General features: G+C 42.1%; 1 protein-coding gene across 2 annotated transcripts in view; it reads right to left on the reverse strand.

The window, feature by feature from the left end:
• SLIT1 (slit guidance ligand 1) overlaps positions 1 to 23,503 on the reverse strand; it is a 145,401-nt gene that overhangs the window by 13,187 nt on the left and 108,711 nt on the right. For both annotated transcript variants that reach the window (XR_015743520.1, XM_026701093.2), the window contains exons 12-24: positions 22,851 to 22,922; positions 21,817 to 21,960; positions 21,174 to 21,337; positions 20,502 to 20,525; positions 18,946 to 19,090; positions 18,285 to 18,359; positions 17,553 to 17,696; positions 17,279 to 17,422; positions 15,640 to 15,806; positions 13,807 to 13,939; positions 13,021 to 13,089; positions 11,928 to 11,999; positions 11,390 to 11,461 (exon numbers count right to left, since the gene is read on the reverse strand). Coding sequence is in view for 1 of the 2 variants with exons in the window: in XM_026701093.2 (XP_026556878.2) it covers positions 11,390 to 11,461; positions 11,928 to 11,999; positions 13,021 to 13,089; positions 13,807 to 13,939; positions 15,640 to 15,806; positions 17,279 to 17,422; positions 17,553 to 17,696; positions 18,285 to 18,359; positions 18,946 to 19,090; positions 20,502 to 20,525; positions 21,174 to 21,337; positions 21,817 to 21,960; positions 22,851 to 22,922 (1,425 nt within the window). In the remaining variant the exon portion in view is untranslated. The remainder of the gene's footprint in view (positions 1 to 11,389; positions 11,462 to 11,927; positions 12,000 to 13,020; positions 13,090 to 13,806; positions 13,940 to 15,639; positions 15,807 to 17,278; positions 17,423 to 17,552; positions 17,697 to 18,284; positions 18,360 to 18,945; positions 19,091 to 20,501; positions 20,526 to 21,173; positions 21,338 to 21,816; positions 21,961 to 22,850; positions 22,923 to 23,503) is intronic.

Here is a 23,503-nt window from a genome sequence, read left to right on the forward strand (position 1 = left end):
CCTGCTCACTTGGTCTCAGATATCCCAGCTGTCATCAGCTCTGCCATTCCAGCTGCCAGTTGTTCAGTCCAAAGCCCTCCCTCATTCCAACCACGACCTCCCCGAGTCTCACGGACTTCCCAATGCCATTGCTCGCCATTGGTCCTTGGGCATTTGCCTCTTGCTGCTACTCCCACTTCCTGAAAAAGCCCCGACCTGCTAACTCCTGTGCCCCAGCTTCTTTACTTCTTTAACATGCTGCTTGTGATTTTAATCAAGGTGTATGACCAGTTTCTCCTATACTCAATGTCTTCCTTTTAGGAACTGTTCAAAGGAGAGAGGAGCCTTTAGCTATTCTTCTTTCTTTCTGTTAATTGTATTTAATTTATAGTTAAAGCTTGTCATGTTGTTTTATAATTTTTAGATACCTCTGAGCTTCGATATCACCCTGATTATTTTCCCATGACCCTCAGTCATTTATATTCTCTGGTATGGAATGACTTCTAGGTCTACCTGGAAGATGGACCAACATTATCTTTACCCAAACAATGTTAGCCCATTTTTACCTAGGCTAAGGCAACATTGGAGTCATCATTTGCCCACTTACTGAAACCTGGAGATCACATCTGTCATCCATGAGCCTCAGAGAAAATAACTGCCCAGTACCAGTTCTTTCTAGGTGCCAGCAGCCCTCTCCCCACCCCATGCTGCCCTATAATAATGCTTAGGGTCATAAAGTGCGAAATGTGAAGGGTGTGCACAACTCTTGCTGGGAAAATGATCAAGCCAATGTATGTGAATATGAGATTTATATCCTCCATTCCTCTCCTCTGAATGAATGAATTGAAAGTGCATTCAATGCACTATCTGCATTGAATTCAGAGCTCCAACACTTCCCAAGGCTGCCAAGAATTTTTCTCAAGAATTCTGTCTCATTTTGCACAATAGAAACAGATTATAAGATTAGTAGCTTAATTGATGGACTTGCCTCCTAGCTAGGATGCTGTTGAAACACCATTGTTCCTTGGAGAATTCATGTATTACTTTGTTTTACTGCAATCAGTAATGGAGCTCTATCTGTCTATACCACTAGGATGTTAGTACTGACTTTACAGATAGGCATACCTAGGCTCCTTGTTTGCAGAAAGCACACATATGAAGCATTGGCCCAAGATGAAAGGAGAATTGTGAATTTGTGTTACGTATTCCGGTGTGATCCTCACTGAGAGCTAATTTCTGGACATATGCTCAATATGGGAAATTTCTTAAAATGACACCTGCTCTGACAATTTGTAATATTGAGTTTCTATTAAGAAGAAATGAAGACTTGGTCTTGGGAATGGAGAAACGATGACTGAACCACTAAGGAACTTTCAGAAAAGATTAATCAGTCCTGAGAAAAAAGGAGAGCATAAATAACCCAACTCTCAAAATAGCTGCACTTAATCTTGATTGTGTAAAAAGGGGCACAGAGAAACTGAGAGACTGTCAACATTCTGCTATTTTACCCTACAGTATTATACAAATCCCTGGAATACCTTCTGTGCCCAATTAATTGATCTTGTCTACTTTAAAGGCCTGACAACAATCTTGAAAGCACTTCTCTCTCATCAGAAAGACAGATGCTTAACAGGGTCCCTGAAAAAAAGAAAGAAAGTTCACATGGCAAATAACAGCAGATATTATTCCTGTTGTTATTGTTTTTTGTTTTTTTTGCTGATGCAGAAATACAATTTGCTGCACAAAGACTTTGGCACAACTAACTTCATAGATGAAACTACAATGTGTTAGTTTGCATTTCCCAAGTAGTTATTACAGAACCCTTTGTTAGTCAGAATGGGACAACTCTGCATGGCCAGCTTGACACGGCCAACTCTACAACAGCAGCTTGCCACCGCCAATTCGTTGCAGGGCAACTCCACACAGACAACTCGCCATGGGGACAACTCCACAGGGAGAACAAGTGGGTGGGCAGAGTACAGAGTGGCACTGATGGCTGGAGGCTTCCCATTTTCACACCCACCCCTCTCGCCACCACCGCCACTGCCACCACGGTCTGGCCCAAAGAGACAGGGGGCAGGGGCGACAGGCAGGTAGCAGGAAGATGATGGCAGCCAGGGGCGCCCAATTTTCACATACACCCCCTTTTCCCTGACGCTGCCACTGTGCTGAACTCCAGGCCAAAGAGACCAGGGACAACAGTGGTGGTAGCTGAGACAGGCAGTGGTGTGTGTATGCATGTGAAAATGGGTTGCCTTCATTGTTATCCTGCAGCGACTTGGAGGCAGTGAGTTGGCAGAGGTGACTTGGTGACGGTGAGCTGACAGCAGTAAGCTGGCTGCACCAAGCTGGCTATGCTGAGTTGTCCTAAAGTCCTTTTAGTTGAGACAATTGAAGGACAATTTCTTTTAAGTGTAGTATTCTCCAATTGAAAATAAATGATAACACAGAATTTTTGCCACTGTGTATCACATTTTTGAGTATACATGTTCCTATACTCAGCATAGTGTGGCTATAATTCAAAATCCACTATCCATTAGATGCAGGAAGCAATTTCCCTCCAAGTATCATCAGTCCCATTTATAAGCCTGCACTCTTTTCCTTCTCTTCCTCCTATGCCAGCCTGAATTGCCTCCCTTGTCAGAAAAGTACCTGATTTTCCTGTTGTTTTGGTGAAAGAGACAGTAGCTGACTTGCCTCCTCATTGGGTGTATGAGTATGACTGCAGTATCAACTTAAAACCTAAAGCCAGATGCCCCACAAAAGATAATAGCCTCTGTCTATGAAAGAGTTAATCGTTTTAGAATAGTATCTGGATGAAAATCTGAAGAAAGGATTTATTTACTCTTCTACATATCCAGCGTCTGCCAATGTTTCTTGTAAAAAAAAGCAAGATAATTCCTTGAGAATTGTACACAATTACAGACTTCTGAATTCTGTAACCATTAGCAACCACTATGCAATGCCTCTTATTTCAGATCTGCCGAATCATTCTCAGAAGGCAGGCATTTTCACTAAATTGGACTTAAGAGAAGATTGCAGTTTGATCTGGATGGATTCAGACGTCATCCTGATTTTTTTTTAGAAGACCCACTCTGACATCAATCAACTTTTGAAGAAAGAAATTTAAATGCTCTACTCAAGAGCAAACCACCCTGAAAAAAATCTCTTTTGATCCCAAGTGCTACTCAGGCATCCAGAACCCATCGCCCCCTTTGCTGTGGAAATTGGTGCCCTAGAATCGGCTTTGAGAGCTGTTCTCTTGCAGGTTTTGACAAAGGGAAGGGAGTATTTTGGGGGGACTTTCACCTTATTCTTCCTGACTAAAAGGAACTATGATATATTCAAGTAAAGATCTGTGGGCCGTAAAAGTAACATTCCAACAGTGGGGGGTTTTCTTGGAGGGAGCATCCCACCAAGAACATGGAGCATCTGCAGAAATCTCAGACACTCATCCCATGTCAGATCAGGGACACACATTTTCTCCACCTTTTTTGTGTCAACTCTGTTTCTAATTCAGAGGTCTCCAAACTTGGCAACTTTAAGACTTGTGGACTTCAACTTTCAGAATTCTGGGAACTGAAGTCCACAAGTCGTAAAGTTGCCAAGTTTGGGGACCCCTGTTCTAGTTCATATAAAAAGCTTTTACATGCACTCTCATGCAAGATTAAGTACGATATTCCCTGGCCATCTCCTCCACCATGATCTTGAAGTTGCCCCCTCCCTGCAAAAGAGCCATGCAGAGAAACAGGCAGTAGATCTGTTGGATTGGATTGGTTTGCAACAACAAGACCTATATGCAGGAGACAGAGGTGCCAGGGAGCCCCCCGCAACCAATTTTTCTCCGCGTAACTGATGGATACTCCTTTCACAACACTCTTTTGTTTCTTCCTCTTCCTCTCAGGAAATATATATTACTACTTTGCCATGATAATAAAGCCATGAGACATGTAATGAGTGTTCAAAACGTTGCATCAGAATGCGAATGAAAGAGTGAGCCCTGATGTCAAAGGCAACGCTTCATCCTGCCATGCCTGTGGCTGGGCTAAGACTGGGGTGAATAAGCCAGTCTAGTTTGTTCCAACCATACTCCTTCCATCCTACACTATGGGATATCATTTCCCGGGGTTTTATTATTGATCTTTGTGCTGTAAAAAGAGTAACATGACCTTTTTTGTGCTAATGAATTTGTTTATTAAGAGGAGACATTATAACTCTTTTTAAAGCATGTTTTTTTGGTGCAGAACTTAATCAAGCATATAATCTCAGGTTATAGTACTCAGTTTACACCAATGTCCCTTTTCTACTTACTGGAGATTCATATTCATTTGGCATCCTCTCATCATGCAGCTGGGAACATAGATAATTACTTGAACAATACTAATAGTTCTCAATTTACAATCAGTCGCTTAGCAACAGTTTGAAATTACGATGGAATCCTTCCCCCCCCCCCAAAAAAAACTAATGATCTGTCCAAAGTTCCAATATCGGAGCCCCCCCCCCCCTGCATATTTTGGGCACTTGGCAACCAACCTGCACTTATGGCTATTTGCAGTGCCCTGTGAAAAAATAATACCCCGTAGCAATGAGTTGTGCTTGCATTCACTTAATGACTACTCCAAAAGGATGTTACGAGTGGGTCTGATCATGTGATGCTTTGCAACCAACACAACTTATGGTTACAATTGCAAGGTTTAATTATAGCCATATCTCGAGAACAACTCATATTTACATTACAGAATAATTAAATTATACAGGTAGTCCTCAACCTACAACCATAACTGAGCCCAAAACATCTGTTGCAAAGTGAAACATTTGCTAAGTGAGTTTTGCCCCATTTTATGGCCTTTCTTGCCACAGTTGTTAAGTGAATCACTCCAATTTTTAAGTTAGTGGCACGGTTGTTAAGTGAATCCAGCTTCCCCATTGACTTTGCTTGTCAGAAGGTGAATCCCATGACGCCAGGACACTGCAACCGTCATCAATATTAGTCAGTTGCCAAACGTCTGAATTTTCATTATGTGACAATGGGGATCCTGCCAGGGTCGTAAGTGTGGAAAAATTATCCATGCCATTCTATCTTCGAATGGTCATTAAACTAACTGCTGTAAGTCAAGGACTACCTGTATTGCCTCTTGCAGAATATGCCTATTACTCCTTGTATTCCTCCATCAGCAGGCCGTCTTTTCTACCAGCCAAGCCCTGGATTTCAAAGCACAATTTAGAAATGAAGGAAGAAAAAATTGAACTATAAGGGCTCATTTGAGCGAAGTTTTTAGAGAAGCAGAACAGTCTGAACTCCAAAGGGTGGGACGGAAATAAAAAAATGGTTATCAGCTAGACTAAGCAGATCACCCATACCCACCCCAGTCCATTCACCTCTCCTGGGCCCTATAGAGGGGCAATAAAAATGCTAGTAAAGCCATAAATAGGAAGACAAAGAAATGTTGATCACAAGGAGAAAGAATATTTAGAGGCCAGGAAAACGATGGGAAGCAAGGACAAGGGAGATAAGAAAGAGAAGCCCTAGATATTTATTACTATTATAACACACATTTTCTCTATTCTCAATTAACTTTTGTTTCTTGTATTTTTCAGCTCAACCTTCATTACTTCGCTATATCGGACACCATAACTTACAGGTATATTCTAATTTACATAAATGTATATCAAGGGGTTGCTTTCTCTGCCATTACGCCATTTCTGGTCTCCAGAACATCAAAATAAAGGCAATTTAAGCTTCTATGGGATGGGAATTCTGGTCTCCATTATTAAATGAACTCATACAAGAGAATGTTTTCCTAGGCAGGAAACACAAGTGAGTAACGGACAATAATGCAAGACAATAGTTGTACATATACCTTATACAAACATGGACTATATGAAGGAAATAACCAGGCACCCAACAATAAGGGGGGATGGGACCCAAGGGCCCCTCTACCCCACGGCCATTTCTTTGGACTCTCCAAACACTCCAAACACTTTTTTATTTAAAGCATCTTTTAGTTTAAACATAAAACGGAACTTGGCCTGCAGCAAAGTAAAGATCCAGCCTCTAATATTCTCTTTAAGCAATATACTCCTTTATTTGGTAGTCAGCCCACCTGCCTGTAAAAATCAAAGTTGATTTTGAGGTAGTAGAAAGTATTCGGGAGGCTAGGCTAGGGTAATGATGGAGAGATGCGTCCTAAATTTGCCTTATAGTAAATGTGTGATTTATGATTGGTCCTTTAAAATGGAAGTCATTTCCTCCACACCTACTGTTATGTCTTTGGGACTGGTTGGAGTCCCCAACCAGGTCCGCTGTTTGAGCGGGAGCACCAGCCGCTCCCATTGGCTGGCACCGTTTGACAGCCGGCTATAAAAGGCGGCTGTCGAGCAGTGCCAGCTCCGTTGCCGCCAGCTAGCCTGCCTAGCGAGAAGGCAGACGCGGCAACCCTTTATTCATTGCAATAAAGCCTTTTACGTTTCACTCTGGTTCAGCCTCGTTCCTCCGCCGCTCTACAACACTGGCGACGAGGGCGGGATGCGATCAGAGGCTACCAGTAGTGCGATTCCGAAGAGCTGAAGCCACATAGAGCGAGCCACAGGCGCTGAAGCCGCCGATGCTCACAAAGAGCGCGAAATTCAAAAAGCCTCCGGGTTTGAGCTGTAGTCACTAGAGCGAAGTCACGGGCGCTGAAGCCGCAGCCGCCGGCGCTCACAAAGGGCGCGAAATTCAAAAAAGCCTCCGTAGCCGGAGAGACAGACACCGCCTGATAAGCGCAGCTGCAAGCGCTCTTCTAAGAGCGCAAATTTTGAATCAAGACTGAAGGGACGAGCCCTACCGTTTCCAAAATGAATGCCAATCCGACATTCCCGCCATTCAAGCCAGCCGAGGAAACGTGGGACTCATACAAAAACCGTTTCAGCTACTTCCTCGATGCCATCGGTTTAGCAGATGCTGCTGAACACAGGAAAAAATCCTATTTCCTCAGCTACTGTGGGGCTGCGGTTTTTGACACCGCTACAGCACTAGTTGCTCCTCGCGCTATCAGGAGCATTCCGTGGGATGAACTCCAAGAGATCCTCTCCAACCACTACTCACCTAAGCCATCCCAGATAGCCAGGAGATATGCTTTCCGAACCAGAAAACAGGCTGAGGGAGAGTCAATTAATGAGTATGTGGCAGCTCTGAGGACAGCTGCCTTATAGTGTGGTTTCAGAGACTACCTAGAAGACATGTTATTAGACCAGATCGTCTGTGGGGTTAGAGACCTTAGGCTTCAAAGACGTTTGCTAGCAAAAAGGACTTAAACCTAGCTTTAGCCGTGGAGGAAGCCCAAGCTGCTGAGCTCTCTGCCCAATCAGCAGCTGAAATTCAAGGAACTCCTGTAAAACCCAGCAGTTCCACCATCCATTCAGAGGAAGTTTTCCTTGAAGAAGACCCCATAGACTCAACAGACATTAACCGCCTTAAGCAACAAAAGCCTTCACAGGTAGGAGCAGGACAGAGAAACAACTTCGCCCTCAAGCAACCTCCCATTTGCCTAGCTTGCGGGGGCTCCCACTCTAGGGCATCCTGCAGGTTTAAGAACGCCATCTGCCTGAATTGTCAAAAGAAAGGCCACCTCGCTAGAATCTGCCAAGCAGGGCGAACCTTTCCTCAAAGACCTCCACCACCTAATACTTTCCAAAGGCAAGTGGAGGACTGCTATACCTGCTACCACGCTAACCAAACTTCCCAGACTCCTAATAAAATCAGTATTTCTGTTTCTTTAGAAGGTAAGCCCTGCAGGATGGAAGTAGACACGGGATCTGCACTTTCAATCATCTCCTGGGAAACCCTAAAGAAGATTCATCCCAGATTTGCGAAGAAGAAGCTGCAGAGATGCCACCTGACACTGCGGGACTACCAGGGCAAGAACATTCCTGTCCTCGGAAAAGGCAAGTTTTTAGTTCAATTCCAATCCTTTAAAGGCCGTTTGCCTTTGGTGGTTGTTAATGGTGCCTTCCCCAGTCTGTTGGGGCTAGATTGGTTCCCCTCCCTCGGCCTTAGTGTAACTGGGATCCATGCTGTCTCAACTTCTGACGTAGACGCCCTATTCTCAGATTACTCTGATGTTTTTAGCAGCGAGCTGGGTTGTTATTCTGGCACCCCCATCTCCTTCTCTGTGGACCCCCAAGCAATTCCTCTTCACCTTAAGCCACGCAGAGTGCCTTTCGCCATCCGTCCCAAGTTAGATCTAGAATTAGATAAGTTACTAAAGCAAGGGGTGTTAGAACCAACTGACTTTGCCAAATGGGAGACCCCCATAGTCACCCCACTCAAGAAAGATGGCAGTTTAAGAATCTGCGCAGACTATAAGACCACCCTCAATCGTTATCTACAGGTCAGCTCCTACCCTGTCCCTGTTATTCAACACCTGTTACACACCTTCGAACCCGGCACCATCTTTGCCAAATTAGATATGTCCCAGGCATACCAACAGTTCCCTGTGGATGATCAGACAGCTGAGTTACAAACCATAGTCACACATAGAGGGGCATTCAAGTGCAAACGCCTCCAATTCGGCGTAAGTGTAGCCCCGGGTATATTCCAATCCCTCATGGAAAGGATTCTCCAAGGTCTCCCAGGGGTTGTCCCTTACTTCGATGACATTTTAGTCTCAGCAATTGACAGACCTCAGCTCATACAGAGGGTCAGAGCAGTCCTAGAGAAGTTTAGGCAGCATGGCCTCAAACTTAAAAGGGAGAAGTGCGCCATCGCCACTAGGCAAGTGGACTTTCTGGGGTATAGGATAGATGCCTCTGGCATTCACCCAGTCGAATCCAAAGTAAAGGCTATCCATGAGGCGCCTACACCAACTAACAAGACGGAGCTCCAAGCCTTTCTGGGGCTACTAAACTTTTATGCCTCATTTCTCCCGCACAAAGCATCTATTGCTGAACCCTTACACAGACTGTTAGACAAAGAATCCCCCTGGCATTGGGGACCCAAAGAAGCCCATGCCTTCAAGTCAGTCAAATCCTTACTCACATCTGATGCAGTCTTAATCCAATTTGATCAATGACTTCCCCTGGTCCTAGCTGCTGATGCATCCCCCTTTGGGATTGGGGCTGTTCTGAGCCACAGGCTTCCCAACGGTTCCGAGGCACCAATCGCTTTCTTCTCTAGGACCTTCTCTACTGCAGAAAGGAACTACAGCCAAATTGATAAGGAGGCCTTGGCTGCAGTAGCTGCAGTAAAAAGTTTCATGAATTTTTGTTTGGGCACCATTTTGAACTTATAACCGACCATAAACCACTCCTGGGGCTGTTATCAGGGGATAAGCAAACCCCACAGGTACTATCACCTAGAATGACCAGGTGGACTTTGTTCCTGGCCGCTTATTCATTCAAGTTGGTGCATCGCCCTGGAAAAAACTTGAGTCACGCCGATGCCCTTAGTCGCTGCCCCCTACCAGTCCCAGTCGAAGACCCAGCACCTGTTCATGCCATTTTTGAAGTTAACGAACTTAAATTGCCGGTTACAGCCGAGGACATTGCTGCGCACTCAAAAAAAGACAGAATAATTGCCCAAGTTATGGACTGGGTGGGAAGGGGGTGGCCGGAAACACAATACACCGCTGACTTTGCTCCTTTCAAAACCCGTAAGCAGGAATTGTCGAAACTACAAGGATGTCTGTTGTGGGGGACAAGGGTAGTCATCCCAGCCACTCTTCGTGTACCCATCCTGAAGGTACTTCACGAGGGCCACCCGGGCATCGTAAGGATGAAGGCTCTGGCCCGCAGCTACGTTTGGTGGCCCGGCATGGATGCCCAAATCTACAACTGGGTAAGCTCATGCCAACCTTGCCAAGAAACCAGGGCTGCCCCACCAGCAGCCATGCCTACCAAGTGGGAGAGTGCTAGTGGTCCTTGGTCTCGCCTGCACATCGACCTGGCTGGACCAGTACATGGCAGGACCTTCTTGGTTGTAGTAGACTCTTATTCCAAATGGATAGACTTGGCCCTACTACCCTCGACAACCACCCAAGCAATTGTTAAGGCCCTGACCCGCTTCTTCGTTACCCATGGGCTCCCTGACACACTGGTGTCTGACAATGGCCCCCAGTTCACGTCATGTGAGTTTAGCACGTACGTTGCCAACCTGGGCATCAGACACATCCTTACAGCCCCCTTTCACCCCGCTAGTAACAGGATGGCTGAGAGGGCAGTCAGGTCAGCAAAAGAGGCACTTGCCAGGTTTGGCCAGGAAAACTGGCATTCCAAACTGTCACGTTACCTCCTGAGCCAACATACGACGCCATGCACCGCTACAAATAAATCCCCTGCCGAGCTCTTGATGGGGAGACGCCTTAGGACCACCCTGGACAGGTTGCACCCCCACTACTGCCCGGACACCCCTTTAGGATCTGACAGTTTGGTCAGGGACTTTGCCTTGCATGACCTGGTGTACGCCAGGAATTATGCAGGGGATCCTCTGTGGGTACCAGGTCAAGTTGTGTCAGTCACAGGTCCTAGATCCTACAGGGTCCTCCTGGAAGATGGACGCCTGTGGCATAGGCACGTGGACCAGCTCAGAAGGCGATGGAAAAGCACAACTGATACCAACCCAGCCCAACCTCCTAGCACTGAGGACTCCCTGCCGGTACCAGCCTACCCAGACGGGAGCTCCCTGCAGGATCCGATCTACCCCATCAACCAGGAGAGTTTGCTGGAGGGCCCGAGCTGTCAACAAGGGACACCGAACCAACAGCCAAGCGAACCTGTCTGCCGGCCGGACCAAGCGACTCGCCAAGGTCAGCCCGAACATGGGGACTTACCTAATTCACAGAGCACCACACCTGACCGAACCCACTGCCCAACAATCTCCGAGACAATTCCCGGGGGCAAGGACTTGACGCCAGCCAGCAGCTTGCCCAGGTTGCGACGTTCTGGCCGCCAGCGTAGACAACCAACTTACCTGAAGGACTACGCATGCTCCCAGCTGGGGGAAAGGAGTGTTATGTCTTTGGGACTGGTTGGAGTCCCCAACCAGGTCCGCTGTTTGAGCGGGAGCACCAGCCGCTCCCATTGGCTGGCACCGTTTGACAGCCGGCTATAAAAGGCGGCTGTCGAGCAGTGCCAGCTCCGTTGCCGCCAGCTAGCCTGCCTAGCGAGAAGGCAGACGCGGCAACCCTTTATTCATTGCAATAAAGCCTTTTACGCTTCACTCTGGTTCAGCCTCGTTCCTCCGCCGCTCTACAACACCTACCCACCCCCAATTCCAAATGTTCCGTATTCTTTGCCTGGCTGCAATCTATTAAAACAAAATAATGATCAGGCAAAATTCATTCTCCAGTAAACCACAAACAGGAGATCCCTCAGAGAAATGAATAAGGAGGGACAGGTGATATGAATTGGGTGCAAAACACAAGATACATACAGCAGCCGTAGCGAATGGAGACCTTCAAAGGCTAGTGAGGGGATACACTGCAGTGCATTGTAGCTGAGGATCCTAGGTGAAATTAGAGAGAGGCAGAAACAATTTAAACATTCACATATTGTGTAATTACATCCCATACATTAATTGTATTCTTTTCTGCCAAATAGTGGTCAGTTAACTACATGTTTTTTTAAAAAAATTGGCCACTGGGAAAAGAAAAAAAATGTGCATGATTACAGCATTATGCATTCTAAATGGAACAGGCTTTTCAAATGCTAGTTGATATGGTGCAGGGCTGGAATTATAGCCAGATCACAGGCCTTGGGTCATCTTGTGCTAAAGCTGGATAGAGAGCAGGTCAGCTTAGGCCTGTTCCAGGTACCTGGTAAGAATGTGCTACAGAGGCAGCAAGAATTTGGATTTCCTGCTAGCTTTCGAGGAGAAGGGATAAAAATTGAGTGGATGTAAATGATTATCTGTCCCTACAATCTGAAGTAGCACAACTCTTTTAGGTTCAGCTCTGTTAGAAAACACTCACAAAGTAGTCAGTTGGCTCATATTGGTGAAGGAATTGTTGCTGAGGAAACTGATCTTATTGTTGCTCAGGTCTCTGCAAAACAGAAGCACAGTGCAGGTTCTAATATCATTTTTATCTCAATCTTCCTCCCTTCCTCTCATTTCTCAAGCAAAAATCCACAATCCTTTGCAATTGCAGCACCAGGATATCTATCACATATACTGATAAATCTGCTTTATGGTTTATCAGCACTTTTATGCAACTAACTGCATGACAATTGTGTGATGCAATCCATTATTCTACTTTAAATTAGCTGTATCCTATCCAAAATGGCCGAGTTTTTCTTGTAAGAACCCTGCAACTTTATTTGCTGTAAGAAGGTGTCATGACTAAGAAGACTAAATTAAGAAGAGTAATCAGTAAGAAGATTGAATCTAAAAATGTTTCCTAATAATTTTTTTTCTTAAGATTTTTCCATTTTCTGCTTCAAGCATCATTTTGTATAATGTAAATGTTTTCTTATAGAGAATACATGCTGTAAGGTAAGAGGAGACTAACTCTCCTGACTGTTTGTTGGTCTTGTGTTATCCTCTTCTGTTTCAATGTACATAATTCTATGGCATTCTATGCTTTTAATGAAATATTGCCTTTTCCTAATTAGTGAAAAAAAGAATATGAAAGATAAATCACTGGGTTGTACAGGGCAGTCTGGCCTTATGTTTTACTTTGGTTTATAACTATGTCATGCTTCACTGGCATATTAGTAACATCCTGACCATCTGCTTCTACTAAGAGTTGCTATATACCCCCTTATCTTCTGCACCAGCTTTAATTTGTAGCACTACATCAATTAACAACACATTGAGTTACAATTTATGTCTCTTCCTATTTATTCCTTGTCCAATTAGATATGCAGCAAAGGAATCTAGGTCACACCTACTCATCTCGAGTCAGCAAATTGGAGAAAATGCATCTAGATTATGGTGAAGATCTTAGCAGTTTTCAGAACATCCTACAGGGTGTTATGATCCTTATATTTAATCTACCATCTCCAGGAAAGACCACTGTAGGTTTCATCAGATGAATAACTTCTTAGAGCTTCTTGGACACTTACACCAGCTGCAAGTAACGGAAGGTGGAGAGTTGTCCTGGAATAAGGATGAATTGGTTGCCATCCAAATAGCTGCAAAATAGTAAAGAGTAAAAACCGCTAAAAAAGCAAAGTTCAAGATCTCTGTGTGTGAAATGTATAGTATGAAGGTATATTACCTTGTCTTCTTATCACTATGCAGATGGTTCATTAACATTACAAAGCAACATATTGATAATTGTGGTCTTTTCTGCATGCCACAGATTAATTATTTGTGGATGATAAACCAGAAGAACAAACTTAATACCCCAATAAATGCATTTGCCACACAGAAATAATAGTTCAAAATATCCAAAAATATTTTAAATCTTTCTTCATACTAATGGCAGCAAAATTGCAAATATTGTACAGCTCAAGAGATTAGATGCATTCGTCAGTTTGCCGCTTCAAATCCAGAGAGTACAATCCAACCAGCCCCTAAAAATGTGGGTATAACTCTAATATCACTTTGCAAAATTTGCTAGTCGCATGTGTCATTTTTAATGTGATTTTAAAAAACTGTTAAAATACATGGCAAACAATCATATTAACTGGATTTAATTAATATAATGTCTTCTAAAAGAAATTAAGTTTTGTACTGATTCCACCCATATTTTTGTTCTACTTTTGGGGACTCCAGTCCCTAGCACCACCTCAAAACCAAGTGTGATTGTTAGCCTAAAAAGTTATGCTGACCATTTCATCCATGGCTACAACATGCCAGTTCTCATAATGCCCCCTCCAGCCGATATCCTACATATCTATACTCACAGTTCAGTAACATTCTTGGGTATCCCTTTTGGGAGGCTTTTCAGGTGCTTATTGCTGCAGCGAACTACTGTGTCTAGGCAAGTGCACTCTTGGGGGCACTGAGGACGTGGGAAGCAGATGGTCTCCTCCTGACCTGCCAAGGGACAAGCCAAGAAGAATGCAACATGAGATAAAAGAATTGTCTCAAATCTTTGCAAGAAATTCTGGGTTTTCTATTAATATGTAGGTCTTCAAGAGTGAGAAATGTCAGGAACAATTAGAACTTGGGATGTTAACCAACTGATGTGATTAATTTATTACAAATAACAATGTAGGTTTTTATGGGAAGTGATGGAAGGGTCCCTTTCATAACAGTGCCTTTGTACTGATTTATAAGAAGGTTTCAAGGCAGAGAAGTATACTCAAAAAGCTAAGTTACTGCGATAAATTTTTTCTGGGTTGGAGCCATCCCTACCTATTCTCCACACAAAGGCTATGTTGAAAGCAGCTACTGCATTGGATCAAGGCCAATGATGTATATGTGCTTGCCAAATTCACATGATTTATTCCTTCAGTGAATCAGTATTTTGCATCAAGATACTTCACTTACTTAACGTGGATGGTTAAACATCATAGCTAATTAAATTGCTTCGCCTTTAACCAACTGTTCAAGCTTAAAAAAGAATGCTTAAAATCAGTAGACACAACTCTAGGAATCACTACATAACTATAACTCCATGCATATTTAGGAAAAATAACATTTCAGCTAATTTGTGGCTTGAAGATACTAGATTGGTTTTCTATACCTTGAGCTACCCTTCAATGCTTAGTTCCTATATATCTAAAGGACACAAAATTGTGTATGTCAAATTAGGCCAGTTGGTTATGCCCATGTATTTTTCAATGACATAGCCAAGGTCAACATGACATATGATAATTTCTATCCAAAGAGTAGGAAGAGTGCAGAAAACTGTACAACTGTCCCACAAATTGCAGCTCGTAGAATTTCTCCACAGTGCCCAAAGGAATCTGAAATGAGTCATTGCATGTAACTCCACTCTAGTCCTCACCTCACTTTCACCTGTATTTTTGGGGGTTTTCATCAAAGCCTTTTATGCTGTCCCCATTTCAGTGAATACAAGGTATGAGTTGCTTTTGCACCTTTGGAATGACTTGCTCAAGTTAGACCACTAGAGGTCTGACACATTAAAAGTGAAGGAAAAACTAATTCAGTTATCATTTCAATGGAAAATTCAAGTTTTTCTAACCTATATGTAGACAAAAATGCAGCTGTCATTATTTGATATTTATGATTTTCCTGATACTCTGATGTAATTTTCTGAATAAAACATTCATACAAAAATAGTTTGCTGATTGGGATAGGTTTAAACATCTGGAAAGAAAGGCACACAAAAATGTGTATATTGGTAAAAGTTCATGATATGTACATATTAAAGGAAATATTTGCAAAAATGGGTAGACTGAGCAATATAGATATTTTATTTAGCCATGTGCATCAAAATGTGTAAACTGATACGTTAATGGAACTGAACTATATGATTCAAAAGTAAAAATCTAAGCAAAATATGTTGATAGAATGAGACTGTCCATTATTTTGCAGTGTCTGTTTATGTGAGTACCTTATGCTATTTTAGATTTACAATGGGATAAAGAAGTCAATTAGAACTTTGCAGCATGTTTAAGCATGATTATTAATCTGGATCACACTGTTCTTTTAGAAGATACAAAATGATTTGGCGCACATATATAAAAAACCTCACTGTGTAAAGCTTGCATATTTGCTTTGTTGTCCAAATCTTGTTGTTACCCAAAATCTAAAAGCCCATAAGTTACCTTCCTCACACCTGAAGTCAGGGAAGGCAACATCCTGTAGTGGGATTTGGCGCAGAAAATCTGGATTGTGGCAGCGTGGATTCCCAGTCACAATCTTCCTCTTGCGAAGCCAATCACCCAGCCAGGCCAGATGACAATTGCAATTGAAGGGGTTAGCCAGTAGGTTCCTGGGTTCAAAGGTTATGTAAAGAAGATAAATAATACCACTGTCCATGGAAATTTTAACTGCCTACAGTTGGAATGAAGTTTCCTGACCTCTTTTAAACCAATCACCCTTCTCATATCTGGTAAACATCTAATTATATTTTGATAATATAAATCTACTTTACATATTATCAAGTTGATAATACTTTACATATTATCTAACTTGATAACTAGCACCTAGACTAGCATTGTTTACTGCCACTCTTTCCCAAAAGGGGATGTTAAAATATTGTTACACCATCGTTTTATAATTATGGTCTGTAGGATTGGGGAGCTGCTGGTAATTACTGCTGGTAATTAAGAGTGGTCTTCATTGATTACCATGAATTATTCAAGGTTTCAAGAACAGACCAACCGTAGACCATTCAGATTGGCTTTTCGCTCAGGGAGGGCAAAAAATGGGCCTCCCGGAAGTTTAGGAAGGCCAGAAATGGTCCTATTTCCAACTTCCAGAGAGCCCCTGGAGCCTGGGGGAGGCCGTTTTCACCTTCCTGGAGGCTTGAGAAAAGCTTCCAGAGCCTGAGGAGGGCAAAAACACCCCCCGCCCCTCCGTGGTGCAAGAGGCCAACTAGGTCAAACCCCCATGGCCACACCCACTAAGCAACTGGGCAGAGAATCCTTTGCTAAAATTTTTAAAACTCACCCCTGTATACTGGTATTGTGCGTCTGGGCTTCCTGTGAGCTTCTGGTTGGCCATTATGAGAACAGAATGTTGGGTAACACGGAGCTTCCGTCCAATTCAGTAGAACTGTCTGTTCTCTTGTGTCTTTCCCAACACTACTCTAGACCATCTTTCATTTGGGAAGATCATGAACTAAATTAAGGACTTCTGAGTTAAGAAAACTTGCACAAGTCTTCCCTTTGAAATATAAACTCATTAAGTTGCCTTAGGCAAATTGTTACCCTTGTATCTCAGTTCTCCCCCTGCAACTGTAAAGAGCAAGAGCAAGCTTAGAAGATAAGATGAAACTCTATTTTGACTCAAGCAAATAAATATTCATTTGTTACCATTTCTGTATTTTTAATAGCTTTACTTCCCCATCAAGAGACTTGCAAAATTGCGAGATAAAATCAAATATTAGTAATATGCAAAATAGTTTCTCAGCAACATCCCATGTTTTGAAACAGTGATAAATGCCTACTTCAGCAACTGCAGCATTTCCACTATGGCCCCCACTGAAAGTGAAGAGGGCCATTCTCCCGAATGAAAATTTCCTCTTGTCTAGTCATGACTCTAGAGATCTGACTCTTTGCAAACAGTTCTCTGATAACTATACTAAATTTCAAATGGGAACACTCCAGAACCTGGATAAGTTCATGATGGAAGCACATTTCTGAGACCAGAGAATAGTTTGGAAAGGAAAAATAAAATAAAAATCCAAGAGAAAGGACCATAGGCTATATTAAACTAAAATTTCCCTTCCTCACAACTCACAGAGTAGAGAGTGACTGCAATGTATCAAAAGCCCCCGGTGAAATAATGCTGATCTGATTGTCATACAAGGAGAGAAGGCGCACATTGCGCAGCCCAGTGAAGCTGTCATTGTGAATACAGTTGATGCGATTGTTCCTCAGCATCCTGAGGAGAAAAAAGAAGATGGGAAGAAGCCATTTTGCAGCAACAAATTATTTAGTTGTCAGGATGAAGCATCAATATTCTGCGAAATGGTGCTCCTCCCCCCCACTATTCCCAATTAGGCCTGACTTACAGTGTTCGCAGCCCATCCAAGCCCCGGAACATGGAGCTGCGCACTGACTCTAACTGGTTAGCAGTCAAATGTAACTCGCTCACTGAGGCTGCCCCCTCAAAGGCCCCATCCTCGATCTCTGAGACTTTGTTGTTGCTCAAATTTCTAGGAAAGCAAGGAGCAGAAAGTCAATATAAGAACTAGGGTTGCATCTTAGTTCACAGTCTTCCAGGATCTGTAACTTCAACAGTAATAAAAGAAGACAAGTTCCAATAGATCCAATGCTGAAAGTGGGTTTTATTTAGCAGCTTTTAATCCCCCCCGCCCCAGACTAGTTCTGCATCCACTTGAACATCTGTCATAATTTTAGGCCTAATTTTTTAACCTCAAGCAAATTGCTAAGAGATTGATCAAAGTCTAGGCATATTTGCATCTGTTTCCCAAAGAATAACACTAGTTAAACTAGCTATGTATTACTCCCACTATCAGAAGACATATGCCTCCTAAAATTGCTAGGCAATGTGAACAGAAGGGTGCTATTACACAATGCCCTTGTTGTGGACTTAATATATGCAAGAAGATAGTAGATGGATCCAGCATAGCTCTTTATAGCCATTTATAACAATGCCTGTAGGAACTTTGTCAGCTCTTTCTCTGCCACATCTTTAAAAAATATTGCTATGCTGTAAAGCCCACTCCAAATTCTATATAAGGAGCAATGTGTTCCAAGAAGCTCTCATCCATATAACTCACATTTTCTTTAAATGTGGAAGTTTCTTGAAGATACCTGTCGCCTCCACTACTGTGATTTCATTGTTATTCAAGCGTCTGCACAGGAAATAAAATAAAATGAAATAAATATGCAAGCCTGAGAGAAAAGACTTATGCTGCATGAACAATATAAGACCCATGCTTTCTTATACAAATATCATCCAGAATAGGGAAACCCCCATCTTCGGGGTTTCTTCCCCAAACCCCAAAAACTTTAACCTTAGACTGTCTCCTATTGACCTCACCCCTTTCCTAAGAGGGGGCGTGCATAAGCGCACCAACGTGCCTACCGTCCCTGTCCTATTGTTTCTTTTATTTTTCTTATATGTACCCATTTCATGTATTCATAACTATGTTTATACTTATACCTATTATCTTTTAAGCGATTGACAAAAATAAATAAATAAAATAAAAAATAAAATTTGTACAGAGTTCTCCAAAGAGGCTACACATGGAATAGTATTGCATCTCACTTTATCTTATTTAGGAACAGTGGCAGAACAGATCCTAAAAATAATGACACTTCACAATTCATTGTGTGAAGGAGCCATAGGGAAGACAAAGAAGGAAAGAGCAGTCTGTTTGGATTGTGAAAAGACATGAATGGATGCTCAGTGATGGGCAGGGCAAGTTCAGAGCTTACAATTCAGCAGTAGCTTGTGGGAGGCGCTCTGGGATCTTTGTCAGCCTCAGATTGGAACACTCCACCACATTGGCTTCACAGCGGCACTTGGCTGGGCAAACCACATCACTATGGCATTCACTGTTCAAATGATAATCCTCCGTACCTGCCAGAAAAATGAAGTGTGAATTAAAGATAGCTGTACTGCTAGGGAACCTTCTTCTAAAAGACAAGGAAATGCTCCTTACTACTCTCTACACTTGGGTGTAATCATGGTCACTTCTCTGCACACAACAGAGAAGAGCAGGGATCATCTCCAAAAGCAAAATATTTCCTTTCTCTACCCCTGTGCTCTCAATAAAAAGAGCCTGATAGATCAGCCTGCAAGAATATTAAGCAGGATTTTCCATTGGTTAGCCTTCCAAATGTACTCTTACTATTTCATAGTCAGGAATAAAGGTCTTTCCACATAAGTGTTTTATGTCACTTCATCAGATCTCATTGTTCTTGCTCGGATAGATCTCATCATGCTTGCTTTTAAAAGTTAACTCTAGTTATAATTCTGCTCTGAAAACCAATTTTCCCATTGGGGTTTTCAGTTCATCTTCTAACTAACTCAGGCTAAACATTGCTCTCTCCATCCGCCTCTGAAGTGGGGATTCTTGTTTTGGAGTTGCTGTAGCAACATGTAACCACGGCCACTGTTGCATAAAGTACCTGGTTGCATAGTCCTCAACTTACAACCACAATTGAGCTCAAACTTTCTGTTGCTAGGTGAGACATTTATTAAGTTAATTTTGCTCCATTTTATAACCTTTCTTGCCACACTTGTTAAGTGAATCATTGCAGTTGTTAAGTTAGTAACACTGTTTTTTAAGGGAATCTGGCTTCCCCATTGACTTGGCTTGTCAGAAGGTCACAAAAGGTGATCACATGACTTTGGGACACTGCAGCCATTATAAATATGAGTCAGTTGTCAAACCTCTGAATTTTGATCATATGACCATGGAGATGCTGCAATGGTTGTAACTATGAAAAATGGTTATAAGTCACTTTTTTCAGTACCATTGTAACTTCAAATGGTCACTAAACAAATTGTTGTAAGTCAAGGACTACCTGTATTACCCCACATGTAATCCATTCTAAACCAAGGAAAGACTACGTTTTAAAGATTGTTTTAAACATGGTTGGGGAAGGGGAAGACAATGTTGTCCTGGGGGCGCATGAACAGTGAAAGCACATTTTCTAGAACCCATCAGATGATATTGCTTAATAGACGAATCCTGGATACATCAACTCTGGATAAGCATACAGAACAGGCAAAACTACAGAAGAGTGATGCTCCCTTAGATAACAAGGCTTATGCCACAAAAGATTTTACAGGTAATTACCAGTACTGAGCTACACCTGCAAGTTTTAACATAAGTTATTTAAACATAAGCCATTCAATTGCACTTGGAAGTTTTAACATAAACCATTCATCTTAAAGGGCAATTCTGAAATTTCTGCTCAACAAAAAAAATGCATTCAATAAATATATCAATCCTAGCATATGCCATTATAATATTTTCCTTTACCTGGAATGAAGTATTGTTCCTTGGCTGTAAAGAAAGGTGGGCAAAGAATATTAATGTAAATACAGCAAACACAACTCTTTCAGGTATATTACAGCAAGCCTGTACATATGTTCTGGCACAAGATTTTTTTTTTTCAAATGAAGAGGTTAGAACACTTAGTCAACCAATTTATAGTAAACAGATCTATCTCTGTGTTCTAGACATTAACTAAGAGATTGAATTGCAGGCTAGTTGGTCATTTCAATCACGCCATTCCTGTTGTTCACTTTCAGGGTGTAAGACGGCTTATGGCTTATATGTATCCTGATTCCTTAGACCTCTGAGCACAAGAATATTTAAAAATGGGAGGTACTGAAATGCAAAGGAGGCATTATGTGAAGGAAGGAAGGAAGAAGGGAGGAAGGAAGGAAGGAAGGAAGGAAGGAAGGAAGGAAGGAAGGAAGGAAAGAAAGAAAGAAAGAAAGAAAGAAAGAAAGAAAGAAAGAAAGAAAGAAAGAAAGAAAGAAAGAAAGAAAAGATGGGAGAACATTTCTATATCTTTTTTATAGTCTGTTATGTGTTGAGACAAAATCTCTTGAAAGGTGTGTTAACTAGAATATGCAAAGGGCACCCATTATCACTCTCCTAGACCCAAATTCAAAAGCAACCCTATAGCAGGAAAGCAGCTCATACGGGAACAGCGGAATTTCTTGCTCTTGATCTGTCCAATGCGCTTATTGGCCAAACGCCGGGGACTGGCACAACGAGCACCACTTGTCTCAATAGGATTGGCACGCAAGAAGTCTGCCAGCCACTTCAGGTTGCAGTCACAAATAAAGGGGTTCTGGGCCAGATGGCTGCAGTAGGAAAGAAAAAAGAACAACTGAGTAAAACCATTCAGGAATCTGTGGGCAGCTCAGGTGGTTGATCTGAGAGCCATGTGTGGCTGCTAAGATGGTGCTTCTAGCCAGTGCAAAGCTGAATGCTTTTTCAGTAGCCCCTCTCTTTGGCAGCTCTCAAAGATCATAGAGGCATGCCAATGGCTCTGGAACATCCTCTAGGAATTTATTTTATTTTATTAATTCATGATTTATGGATTCATTAGGTTTATAACCTGCCTTTGTCACTTTGTCCTCCATTCTTTTTACCTCACACCAACCCCATGGAATGGTTTTTGCTGACCCAAAGTTGCCTGATGAGCTTCCTGGTAATCTCCTGGTTCTTTTCCCTCAGACTCTGGCCGGCCTTCCCCTTAGCACTCCAGAATTCAAATCTTCTACCATCCTCCTGCCACCCCATCATTACTAGACAAATCTGTACGGAAGCTGGCACTCACAGTGTCTGGATGGCACGCAGGGTGGCAAAAGTGCCTTTGGCCAGGGTCTGGATCTTGTTGTCATAAAGAGAGAGCAGTGAGAGGTTCTGCAGATCAGCAAAGGCATCTGCCCGAATGCAGTTAATCTTGTTGGCATTCAGTAGCCTGGAGTGATGGAGCAATCATACTGTAGTAATGTGTGCACATGCTGTGATAACAGTACTGGATACTTGACAAAATTATTTGCTCATTATGCAAAGGACCTACCCAGGTGCACCCCACCAAGTTACTACTAGTAAAGCTCATGCAAATAAATAAATTAAACCTGCATTTTAACCTGAAGTCAATATAAAAGTTAAGTAAAGTTATTCTTTAATATTTGCATCTTTCAAGTAGCCAATAAATTGTATAAATAAATAAATAAATAATATTTGCATCTTTCAAGCTGTATGATTAACTGTATTCATGCACATCTTACTAGGAATAATGTACCACATTATATCATATCATGGAAACTGCTTGCAAAACTGTGGATTAGAAGAAAGAGTAAACAAATATATGTACAGGGTAATCTGCATTTCAGTAGTTGTCTTTAAGAACTGATGCCATTCATTTAAGGTTGGGAAAAATGACAAAAAGTATACAGCTATTTATCCATCCCTAATTCAAGTCAAGTAAAGGGACAGAGATAAAAGTCCACAGGGAAGATTGATAGGGCTGTCAACAAACAATGTTTCCGTCTGGAATAATGCAGCTGGAAGGGGAATAAAGGTAGGCTAGGAAGAGATGTCGAAGCTGGTGCCGGAAATGAAATGATAGCAACTAGGGGTGAAAATGTGAGGAAAATATAAATGAGTAAGGCAGGCGGTGAGGAAAACAGAGTACAGTATCATTAGTTTTTAAGCAATTGGGGAAGCTCTTAGTTTCTGAAAATAAATAATAACTATGTCACTGGAAATAAAGTTCTAGATGACTGTAATAGAGGCATCTAATGGTCTCCTACTATGCTGATATCCAGATAGCCACTTAGCTATTTATTACTTATTGGTGCTTACAGTAGTTGTAGTGCATAGAGGCCCCCAAATACTCCTTTGGGCAATTCCATGATCTTGTTCCCATACAAGACTCTGAAAAAGAAATAAAATCAGTCCTTGGATTAGCGATGCCCTGTATAGTGTATTGAGAGAGGAGGCTATCGTGTATTGTTTAATCTTAGGCTCATTTTTAAATATACAGTTTCCTTATGTCAACAATGTTTTAGCATTTAAAAAGATTAAAAACTGGGTTCCTATAAATATTGTATCCAATACACCCAAAATATGCAGCTCCTTAAGTCAGATGAGTAGCTAAAACTCTATAAAGCAGCAGTTTTCAAACATTCCACTGCAAACCCCCTGAAAGGAAGAATTGCAATACTGTAGTATAATTAATCAGCATAATGGCATGAAAACCTGATTCACAGAAATATTTTCTCTCTGAAACTAACTAACTGACTATGAAAATGAATTATGAGGTAACTATTCTACACATTGTATTTAGGAGATGAGCCAAATGAATTTCTAAAGAAGGAGATTTAGCAGTATCTAGAAACTGAAATAGCTATAGAAAATATTGGTCAAAGAAAGACGGGAACAGAGATTTGCATCTTCAGGGAGTTCCAGCTTGGCATTTGCAGGATATTGTGTATTACTCTGGTTGGCATCAGTTA

The sequence above is a fragment of the Pseudonaja textilis genome, chromosome 4 (genome assembly GCF_049901715.1).
Source record: "Pseudonaja textilis isolate UNSWEBS1 chromosome 4, rPseTex1.2, whole genome shotgun sequence".
Lineage (NCBI taxonomy): Eukaryota > Metazoa > Chordata > Lepidosauria > Squamata > Elapidae > Pseudonaja > Pseudonaja textilis.